Genomic DNA, 12,893 nt, shown 5'->3' on the forward strand with positions numbered 1-12,893 from the left:
AATACCAACAAAATGCTAAGAACAGAGCTTCACTTTCTTTTCGATTTTCTGCCATTTTGAATGAAACTGTAAGTAATTACTATTCAATTTTTTGTTCATTTGCTTCTCTAGGTTTTTGTCTCGATTGTTTAATACATTTTTTGTAGAGTTTTCATCACCAGACAAGTCACTGTCCTGTTGTCTCTGTTCCAATCAAAACTATGTGTACTTTACTATGATTTGTATTTGTCAATCAATAAGTTTGTCTGTGTCCAGTACCATTTGACATTTCATGACCTCTGACTATAAGTCTGTCTACTGGCTATGTATTGAAAATTTGGAAGACTTAACATTTTACAATGTAACAGGTATCTAGATGGAATTTTAAAAACTTCATGACAGTGGCAAGATTTCTTTTGTGTTTTGGAAAATCTTATTATTTGTTTTTGGAGTACTTTCATATACCGTAGTTCGACTTTTTATTTTGATTATAGTAAAATTTCTTTCAAACCTGTGTCATTCTTAGTTTGTATGCTTTACCTTTCCCATCGTAAAGTGCTTCTGAACAATAGCCTATTTCCTTTGGTGCTACACAGTATTTTTTCATTTTCATTCATTCATTTATTTATTCATTCATTCATTCATTCATTCATTCATTCCCATCAACAACACTTAGAGATAAAATTAAATTCAGAATCTATACATTAAAAAAAAAATATATAATCAAAACCAAAAAGGCTAAAATAAGGAGTGAAAAAAAAGCTCACACATTTCCATCCTGGACAAAGACAACTTGCAATTTGCTACCTCCTGTTAAACTGAGTAGTTAAGTAGACAGACCAAACTCTGACGTATACCATGATATAAAAGAATATTTCTAAAAGAGCAGCCGTACTCTGTTTTTAATGACCCAACCTATCCTATATTTGTTTACTCTGGCGAAAATTCGAATGTAATAGAAAAAATGTATTTCTATGGCATGATTTAATTGAAAAAATAAAAACATCACAACCCCACAAGTGCAATTGTGAGTGAAAATAATCATTAAGAACTATGTACGGTGGCCCTATAAGTAATACTTGCAAACACAAGATGTCAACTTACTTTGTATGTTTGGACAAATGACACAATTTCCTCTTCTTCTTAACCTTCTCAGGATCTTTCATTTCAAAAGTGTGAATCTGTCCATTATCCAAGTTTTTCCTGCAGGTGCAAACATGAAAGAAGAGATGTACAAAATGATAGCGTAATGGCTTCCCATAACAAAAACATCATCCATTAGACATGCACGCAATCAAAGTTACATTAAAAAAAAAAAAAATCAGAACCGTAGCACTACAAGTCCAGAAAATATATCAGCTGAAATGGCACATTCCAACATATATATATATTATCATCCTCATTACACAAAGCCGGTGAACAGACAGGGTCTGTATACCTGCAGCCACAGCAAATGCATTATGGAAGGCAAGATAAACCACACTATTAAAATAAAGTCGTACTCCACTGAAAGAGTTACAGTGAGTCAAGGAAAATCAATAACGTTACAGCACTCTTTCACAGCAAAGGTATAGTTATGATAAAAACTAATAAAACTAATACACATGTACATGTATGTATGTCATTCTATCGTAGAGACAGGGATGTAATTCACCAAGCAAAGTGTGATCACTGACTATTTCTATGACATGCCCAGCCAGATAATTCTAGAATTCTGTGGCTTGGCACTCTAGGGAGGTTGGGTTTCTATACAATGATTAACGATATTTTTTTTCTGCATGCAACCTTGTCATCATTTAGATAGTACTGCTGCCTTGTCAAAAAATTCAGGAAGGGATTTATTACCTAGAGTAATCAAGGGATTTTGACTTCAGTATATCTTTCTGTTTCACCCTTGAAGGGTATTATAAGCTTTCATAGCTGTATTTCTTAGTATGCCCTAATGGTTACAAGCTGCCATTATCCAGTGACAAATTGACCAATCACAGAGTTCCTTTTATACTATCCATGTCAAATGTTTTTTTCAAACATTGTTGCCAATCAAACACTGAAATTTATTTCAAAATAGTTGAAAGATACTTCGACAAAATGACTTTGAAACATCAGCTTCAAATGACTAAAATGAGCTGATGTCATCACAGAAGATTGACACAGTATGGGTGTTATACACAGTCTAGTTCGTATACGACGTATTGCGATTACTACCATCATCTCCACTCACAAAGCCCTTATTGTAACACAGAAATCTGTGCTACCCCTGCTGGACAAAGGGTAAACAAAGTATGGTTGTCATATACAGTCTAGTTCTTATACGACTTATTACGATTACTACCATAATCTCCACTCACATATAGCGAAGTCGTTATTCTAGCACAATAATCTGTGCTACCCCCCCCCCCCCCCCTTGGGCAAGGACTAAACGACGCATGTCAGTAGTAATCCATCGCAAATTGACGAGCAGTTGCGATTAGTTAGTTCCTTTAAACAATTGCTCATAAACAGAACTTCACCTCACTAGTCTGAAACTAAAATCATGTGGGGACTGACACGATAACATGATCACATTTATATGAGCGCAGTCCCACGACAGCACAGATTTCTGTGTTAGAATAAGAACTTAACCTATACATGAATGGAGATTATGGTAGAAATCGTAACATGTCATATAGGAACAAGGCACCCGATTTATGGGCATTGAGTCATTCATGGCAGCCAATCAGTTAAACAGTTTGGGGGCATGTTAACATTCTAGTATACAACCGTGAAAACTTAGACTTCAAGGGGTGAGACAAAAGATAGTGAAATTAGAATCCCTTGATTATTCACAATTGAGGGTTGATATAAATAGTAATATGTTCTTGCTTTAGTTTTCTCATTTACATTACAATGGACAACGTACATGCGAAGGTTCTGGACTACAACACACAATACATTTTTTTTACAGACTATGGGAGGATAAGACAGTATTATGATAAGTTTAGGTTTATAGGGGAATAAACTTGAGGATTAGAAACACATTTGAACAAATTACAAACAAGTTAATGTTTTCTCTTGCAGACTACACATAACATAGAACGGGCACAGCACATATTAAATAGCACCAAGTCTTGTCAATCATATCTGACTCAAAATACTGACTTGACAGATATTGTCAAGTCAGATAGCCAAGTCTTAGAGCTACGTATTAGCTATTGTAACATTACATGTAATTAGAGAGGTGCATTTTTTGAGGACTGTACTGGCTCATACCGATTTTCGGTTATAATAACACGCCACAAATGTTAATTTGCATCATGACGTCAAAGGTTACGATTAGCCATAGGCATTTATAGTCTGTGTATGTTGTACAAATTGGAGTTGTTTTCTACCCGTGTGATAATATAAGTGTGTACTTTTAGACTTCGATTTTTCAAAAGTGTACAAAGTGATGACCTCAAATGTTATTGGCAAACTGAACCAATCTTTAATTATTTGGGCGACCCTAGTACACATTTTTGAGTTATCATTTATATCAAAGTGATCAGGCTTAAAACTTTGAGCTCTGTGAAAATTAAAGATGTAATGGATCTGTGCTTATGAAGTAATGAAGTTGTATTGCAAATCATGGCAGGTACACCATATCTATAATGATGTTAGATTTAAACTAAGATGACAAATACGACATATTTAAATATACATATAATTTTTAAACATATACCAATAGCACTGGTATTAGAATAAATCTGTGCGATTAATAATTTGATCAAAATCCAGACATTATAAAATAAAAAGCTTCTATTTTAAGTGGCCATATAGATGAAGATTGGGTATTTATTGTGGATTTTGAATTCATAAAACAATTTTATTATGGCTTAAGCTCCTACTTGAAAAATCAATGTGAAACAAAACATTGACAAAGTCGGTGTTTGGAACTCAATATATTGAAAGAGATTAATAAATGTGTAAAACCTTTGGTGTTGTATGTACAATAACAAACTTTTTACACATTTTTTTTTTTTTTTTTTAGGTTTTTGCGATGTATTGAGAGGCTGGGTATACATGTATGTAAAACACTGAAACTACTATTTTAGTGCTTAGCATTAACAATGCAAATAATTTATTCTAAATGTGTTCGATTTTCTTTCCTTTTAGTGAAGTGTGAGTTTTGGAAAACTTTCAGTGCGACTATATCTCTATTTATGAAAGATACAAAACTTGTTAATGGGGAAAAAGAAAACAACAACAAAACAATAGTACTTGGGGTGGGTGTCATATAAAAAAAAACATTACGTCAAAACAGTGACATTAACAGCCAAACAAATACCACATATTAATGATTAGAAAATTCACGAAAAAAAAAATCTAAAACAAAAGTGTCCAAACAACAAAATTAGATAGTTGCATACTATTAGAGGTTTTGAAATATTAAAACATTTCTAGACAGCAAATTAGATGGTAGTATACTATTAGAGGTTTTAAAAATATTAACAAATTTCCAGACAGCAAATTAGACAGTAGCATACGTTTTGAAATGTTTGAATAATTTGAAGACTGACTAGAGTCTGTCTGACTTACAACAACAAAGCATGCCAGCATAAGCAGGGAGGATGAAGTGAGAATTCGACAAGGACAATAGAATTCCCTGTACCAATGCATAGCCTTGGGATAGGAATTCAGTATTCCGTAGAAGGAGAAATGGAGAAGAAAAATAGAAAGAGAGAAAAGAGAGAGAAAAGAGATCTGAGTACCAAGAATGCTTCATTTGAAATCAAGTCAGTGTTTGGAATGATTACATACATACATGTACATGTAATGTAGAAAAACATATTCTCACTCTTATTGCATTATAAGAGTTGGCAAATTAATCACTTAAGACGAAATGAAATGAAATGAACCCAAAAATTAGAAAGCCATGAAAAATTGTATATTTCCACATTAACGTAAGCAATATTTAGTAATATTAGTACATTACACGAACAGCTCTGAAGCAATCTGAATATATACATTACTGTAACACACATAATGAATTGCAAATATCTACATTCAGAATGAAAAATAACAACTGCTGACTCGTCACTTTCTAACATATTGGTATATAGTTACACAGGTCATGCAGTTTACAAACACTCAATGAATCATGCTTGGAGTAAAAAAGGTGGCCATATTACAATATAATTATCAGTTATAATGATAATAAACTTTTTATAACTCATAAATCCATGAAAGTGTTCATTTAGGGACTTCACACAAAAAAAGACAAACAAGTAAAAAGCTCAAGAACAGTGAACCAACAGACTATAAAATATGTCGTGTCGTACGTTCCACCCTCACAAACCTCCTCTCTCTGAGAAGGCTTGATGTGAGGGTGCCCCGTTATGGCATACCTTACAGACTAGTGAACCAATAGCAAAGGATAAAACTTCTGATACAAGATATGACTATATGTGGAAAGGAGGAAGTTGTCTATCATCTTGAGGTCAAGGTTCAATATGAAGTCATATTCTATGACGTATAATTGCTACTGACATAGACACATTTCAACATAGTCACTGGGGTTGAATTTATGACAACTCAATTTTAAATAATTTTTCTGCATTGTTATCGTTCTGCATGACATGAATAATTTAAAGTAACATTTACCTACTAAATTGACAGTACTGGTAACCCAGTGAAGAAGAGGAACTTTAAAGGTGATTCAAAATGCTCACATTCACTATCGCTAATTTGCTAGACTACATGTTTGTGAAATGCATTCTGGTTTAAAAACGTTTCAAAAGCGTCTGCAAACACCTTAAAATGACCTTTTTTCAGTCACTTCCCTTCGGATTTACTTCGAGAGTTTTCGGGTATTTCCGGTCCCACCTAGACCACGGGATTTTATGACGTCATAAGGAGACATGGTTAACACGTAGCTAATGACGAGCGTAGTCAACAAGTGAATAAAACTCAACAGCATTGTGAAAAAATACATTGCTGGTGGTTGTAGTAGACATCAGTAAACAAAAGCTACACTCTACATGTCTTATTAACCAACATTTACCGATTTTTACTCACACTTTCTCACTAATTGGCAGTGTCTGTGGGTATAAATGCTAAAATATGATCTCCCCATATTATGGCAAAATAAATCAAAACGGCTAGACTAGATATATATAAACACTTGTAATGTCGTGTGTTTCACATTCATTGACTTTTATTTATCTGATTTTTTATTATTTGCCGACAAGAAGCATTACGATACCGTCGTGACGTTTGACGGCATCCCGGGCCAAGGATGGCATATTTTAGCCCAATCGTACTCGCGTCGCCTTTTGAACAGTGCATTTTAACAACAAAGTAAACATATTTCATCTCGAATAAATATACTAGCTATTAGAATACCAATGGGAAACTTCAAGAAGGCGTATCGGGACATGTGCCACAATATATGTGTTGGTCCCATAATACACTAATTGATTCGATTTGCTCCCAGCATATGGAAGTACGCTCTGAGTCATTGCATCATGTAAATGGAACTGTGACCGACCTAATTTTGTTGTCCATATATAAAATGAGACTGACCTGTAAATTTTTCACAGTTTTCGTTGTATTGTCACATGTTTGGCTTGTGAACACAAGTTTACATCTATTATTGTCTAGGGCGTAATACTCTAGTCCGAGTCTGAAACCCATATAAAACCTAAGAAACTCGCATTCGGATTGGACAGAACAGAAGTAGGTCTTATCGACTTGTTGGGGACTCGAATTATTGCTTGTTTTTATCACGGTGTACAGGTGATTATTATATATCGGTAGAGGGGTAGTGTTGTCAAGTTTTGTGCAGTCACCGCGGCCACGGCAGTAATAAGTTTATACTAGGATAGTTCCGCCGATCAAAGGTGAAGCAGTGTATGTACAATGTACGTATGGAATCGGGAGAGCACAGCGCACTCGGGTCGGGTTAAATTGATCCAAGTGTTGATGTAATCCATATTTATCAATCATATATATTGTTAAATTCTTCAAGTTGTACAGAAATAACGTCTCTAACTTCAAAACAAACCCTGAGAAACTGGACCGGACGTGACTAGCCAAGTATCTAGTTGCAGTCTTTCTTTCATAACCATGTGCTGGGGTCACGACCTTGATTGCCGACGTCAATATTGTCCAATCATATTTAATATCATGAACACATCGCGATATTTGATTTGTTGGTTTCCTAAACTGTATACTTCGAATACCATGATTCGTTACAGAATTCTTCTAATGAATATTAAATAGGCCGCTTGTTGCATTAAATTAGGTATTATCGCAACAAGGGAAACCATACAAGTTTTCTTCCAGACGAGTTGCTAAAGTCACGTAAATGACAACACTAAACTCACGAAATTTCCTCAATTCTTTACAATTGTATTGCTGATAATATGGCAATCTAATAGCTAGTATATTTATTCAAGATAAATATGTTTACTTTGTTGCTAAATGCGCCGTTCAAAAGGCGACATCAGTGAGTATAGTCGAGTATAGTGGGCTATAATATGCTGTCGACGCCATGCCTGTCGAAGATATTGTAATGCTTCTCATCGGCAAATAATAAAAAAGATCAGATAAATAAATTGAAACACACGAGCGACATTACAAGTGTTTATGTATATCTACACTGTAGTCTAGCCGTTTTGATTTATTTTGCCATAATATGGGGAGATAATATTTTAGCATTTATACCCACAAACACTGCCAATTAGTCAGAAAGTGTGAGTAAATATCGGTAAATGTTGGTTAATAAGACATGTAGAGTGTAGTTTTTGTTTACTGATGTCTGTTATAACCACTAGCAATGTATTTTTTTTCACAATGCTGTTGAGTTTTGTTCACCTAGTGACTACGCTCGTCATAGTCTTAGTGCTAACGTGTACCCCTTATGACGTCATAAAATCCCGTGGTCTAAGTGGGACCGGAAATACCCGAAAACTCTCGAAGTAAATCCGAAGGGAAGTGACTGAAAAAAGGTCATTTTAAAGTGTTTGCAGACGCTTTTGAAACGTTTTATAACCAGAATGCATTTCACAAATATGTCGTCTAGCAAATTAGCGATAGTGAATCTGAGCATTTTGAATCACCTTTAAGTCCCCTTAAAATATTTGGGTTAGAAATGCATGGTTGTGACAACTGACAATTTAGACTAAATATTAGTGAATTGTAGCTTCTACTAGCATACAACATACATTTTTTAATATTATAATACAAAATTTTAATGATACCCAATATGTTGACCTACATAGTAGCTTAATTCATTTATGCATGAATTAGTTCCCCTTGATTGCGCAAAACGTCTACTGCACATATTTTGCTACTGTATCACTAAGTGTCAGTTACAAATGTAGCAAGCTCCTTGTCATTGGGAGCTCTCACTTAATGGCTTAGTGACTTCCCCAAGAGTCGGTGTGTGTGTGTGTGTGGGGGGGGGGGGGGGGGGCACGATAGTATACAAAATTTATGTGCATGTCTTCTGCTTTTGGTTAGGATGCACAAATCATGTGATTAAAGTCCTTACATTGTGTTTGTAAATATAATATTATTTCAAATTAACAGGTATCTGTTACTCTGGACTGTCAAACATGTGACACAGACAGGACCTTGAATGGCCTGGGATTATATACTTAATGTCCCATTCTTAGCAGTGCACTGTACCCATAATGCATTTCTCCTCACTGAAAGTGAAAGTCACATAAAATTTGAATATATTTTCCCTCTGGGGGGTAGTAGTCATCATGGTCATTATGCAAGATGACAAACGATAAGAGTGTGGGTAACCAAGACTAACTATACTGTAATGTTAATAGATCCTAACGCTATTGAAACCTAACAGATTTTACATCGCATGGTACATTGTAGCTTACTGATTGAACTTTTGCCAATATCACTTTCTCTAGCTCACTGATTAAGTTATAATCAAATTCATCAGACACCACTGAAACTCAGCATGGGCCATACACTGTTTCAGCGATGTCTGATGATATTGTCTGTAGTTACCATGACTACAATTCACTACCATCACACATGATAACTGCAACGGTACAATGCATTATGGGTGAATATGTATGGATCGATTCACAGGTGAAAGAACTTTACAGGAACAAATTGACTGCATGTCTTATCGGAGCTGAGTGCATTCGAAGTGACCAAAGTCTGTTAAATGTGTGTAATTTAGGTCGACACTAATGTACTCCAACCAGTCATGGGTGTCTAAATAACCTGCCTACTTTGAAATTAAAATCATAATTACATCTGGCAATTCTAAATCAATATTATATGGATTCTAATATAATCCTTAATGTAAAGAATCTGCTATTTTCAGATATGTCTTTTTTTATCATTCTCAGACGGTTACTTGATCTACTAGAAGTTAGTGATGTGAGAACTCTGGCAGTTGAGGTCAGGGGTCACAACTCACTGCAAAGTAGCAATGTAAGAATCATAGCATAGCAAGATGCAAATATTTGATGAATTTAATGTAGTTATGAAGTACAATCTTTATTTAACCTGACTGAGAAGTGTACCTAATAATATCAGAATTCTTACAAATTGAACACGTACGCCAGGGAGGTGATGCAGTACAATTATATACGAAAAGTTGGTAAAATTAATGCATTTTATGACTTCAGTGAAATTTAATTATCATAAAACATGTCGCGACCACACAAATTTGAAAAGCTTTCAAATTACAATATGTAACAAGTTTACAATCGTTTAAAATCTAACAAAAAACATCTGAGCTAAAAAATGTCAATTTTAATGTTTTTAAGCGTTTTTATACAAGATAAAAAATCCACTTGTAATGTATAACAGACTCTCAACATATTACAACATTACTATGTATTTTTTCCCCTTCTGTGTGTACTGTTATTTTCTCTCCTCATTTATTTACTTTTGTAATTTTTTAACTTCAGTCCGTACAATGCGCTGAAGCGCACATGTAGCATGTTATTTTTTACAAGAAATAATAATAATAATAATAATATTGCCTATCAAAGTTTATGTTGATATATCCGTAGCAAAAATACAACTGGTGAATAAGCAAAACGTGGCAATCTTGAAAGCGGTGTCTATATCCCCCACACACTCATTCAAAAAACTGACTCAAACGGATCGCGACGAAAAAAGTAAAAAACAAAACCAGTAAGCTGAAAGGAGTGTGATTATATTAAAGATTGCATGAGTTATTTACAGACTGTCTCTGCCCAGACATACATGCAGGCAAAGGTCAAAGGTGAAAGACTCATAAAGCAATCCTTTCTGCATGGATGCATACCAAAGGTAGTTACTAGTGAAAAGTAATATCTAAATGACCATAGTATGTGTGTTTCCATTCATGAAGACACTCCTCAAGTATTGAATTTCATGCACATATACAGATGACAGACATTTTATCTACTTTTTTTTACTTTTTAAAAATAAATCCGTATCGATGTTCTTCTTCCTGACATACTAAATGTAAGAGGTTAAAGGTAGGATTTGTGTCAACAGTCTTTTGCTTGAAAATCAAATTTGTTCAATTTTCTTCAATTTTCTCCATATCAAAGCCTCCTTTTGAAAAAGAAATGAAGGAGAAATTTAGGGGTCACTGCATCTATTCTTGCTTTCAAGTGATGTCATTTTCCCCACACAGGTTAACATTGCATTCAATGGCCATTTTAGGCCAAAACAAAGTTGTCAGCACAAGCATCACTTAATACCCTCGCGTCGGTGTAGTTTTTGTGTGCGTTTGTCCAGCCCATGCAGTCTGCAGATCCAAGGGGAAACACAAAAATAATCCTCCCTACTTCAGTGAAGACAACTGCAGAGCCAGTCATGAACAAGCAAATGACATCCGCCCCACATACACACTTGCTCTAAAGTACTAAATAAAAGAACAGTAACTGCCATAAATAGTTGATTGAGTGACAGGTTTGTTGAGAATAAAAAAACAACAAAAAAACAAAACGAAAAAAAACATGCGTCATCGAACAAGTTTAGACAAAATGTTCTGACAAGACTATTTTTGGGCCTTAGTAGTCTGGATGCTAATCAACATGGTATCGAATCAGTAAGGAGACTCTCAGAGATCTTAAGATTCGATGAAGGAAAGCACTAGACAACCATTTTGGATTCTACAGGTTAATCGTTTTTGACCTCTATCTAAACAATTTGGACACCACTGTTTTTTGTTCATGATTTTACAGAAAATAAATAACAGCAAAAGTTTTCAAAAATTTTATTTCTGGAACACATGCTACGATCATTGATCTACACCTAGTGACGTACAAGTTGTTGACCAATAGACTGAATTTCCTGTCAACACCTGAAGGGCGATTTACTGTAGTATCACTGAGGATTATCAAAACTTATCAGTTTCATCAACTGTGCTTGACCCTTGCACGAATCATGGCGCAGCACTAACCCAAACAGTTACAATAAAAAACAATGCTATCATTCATGGTAAACATTGATTACTCAATATACTTTATCGGAACTCGTCTATTAGATCTTGCTAAAGTTTGTAAACATGTGATAAGCAATTAGGATAGAAATATAGATATGTTACTTAGGGAGATGGAATTATCAGTATATATATATACTTGAATGAAATCTACATTATGAATGACGTTTATAATATATCAATAACATTTGTGTAAAAAGAATAATATTAAATTCAATAGCAAACTTGTTATCTTTATTGAGGAAATAAGTATGACAATTTTTTATTTATCTATTTATTTAAATTTCCTCGGAAATTAATTTTTCTCCTACAATAATCTACATGCAATATCCATTTCTAAATATCTCAAAGTTTTGTATACTGTAGAACAGGACAGCATGGATTCCAGGCTATACTGTAGAACAGGACAGCATGGATTCTAGGCTATACTGTAGAACAGGACAGCATGGATTCCATCAGGCTATACTGTAGATCAGGACAGTATGGATTCTAGGCTATACTGTAGAACAGGACAGCATGGATTCCATCAGGCTATACTGTAGATCAGGACAGTATGGATTCTAGGCTATACTGTAGAACAGGACAGCATGGATTCCAGGCTATACTGTAGAACAGGACAGCATGGATTCCAGGCTATACTGTAGAACAGGCAAGGCTGTTCCAGGTTATACTTTGAACTTTGATACTACCACAGCCTTAGTACTTAATGCTATCATCATAGATAAAAAGTGCTACATTCTCAGCTGTTGTCAACTTCAAACAACGTCCTGTATGGTAATCAAGGGATGTAGACATTGGGACAATGTTAAATTGTTTTGGTATAGCCTTGAGATGGTACATCCACAGAGATAACAATAGTGTAAAAAAACAAAAACAAATTGATAATGATTATAAAAATAACATCCTTTGTTTCCTTTAAGCCTGGATAAAAACACTACAGAATAATTAAAATTTAGAATCACTAAAATGTTTTTTTTCAAATCTTCCTGTGTACCAACTGTGATTTTGTTGAAGACAAGCCATTCACGTATATACACACTTTATCTCAGCCATCTACATCACATGACCAGTTGCATTTCATTGTACATACAGCTTGACGTATCACTGCCAGTTATTTGTGTCAAATTGTTGGCACAATGAGATTTTAATCTGTCATATTTTATCAATGTTTGTTATTTAGCTATTTAGTTCACAGAAAACACATAACAAAGCAACAGTGACATTGTCAGAAAATATGATATGGTGTGATTTAGGTTGAATGTGCCCTTCATGTATGGGTAATAAGGGACAAATCTCCCTGAAAATCAAAGTTGTTCAATTCTCTCCAAACTTTGTCGTATGAAAGCTTGTTCCTGTTCCCTTTGAAATAATGCAAGAAATTTGGGGCTTATCAGCTTGTTTTCAAGGACATAGACAATATTGTATTTTCCTTGAGAGTTAACACAGCGGCCATATTGGTTTAATTTTGATAACATTT

At 34.6% G+C, this 12,893-nt stretch overlaps 1 protein-coding gene across 1 annotated transcript in view; it reads right to left on the reverse strand.

Moving 5' to 3' along the window:
- Positions 1-12,893, reverse strand: part of LOC144438551 (P protein-like) — a 42,090-nt gene that overhangs the window by 22,454 nt on the left and 6,743 nt on the right. Inside the window, exon 3 of the mRNA XM_078127630.1 lies at positions 1,084-1,182. Within this exon, the coding sequence (XP_077983756.1) occupies positions 1,084-1,182 (99 nt within the window). The remainder of the gene's footprint in view (positions 1-1,083; positions 1,183-12,893) is intronic.

Source organism: Glandiceps talaboti, chromosome 8 (assembly GCF_964340395.1).
Source record: "Glandiceps talaboti chromosome 8, keGlaTala1.1, whole genome shotgun sequence".
Taxonomy (NCBI): Eukaryota; Metazoa; Hemichordata; class Enteropneusta; family Spengelidae; genus Glandiceps; species Glandiceps talaboti.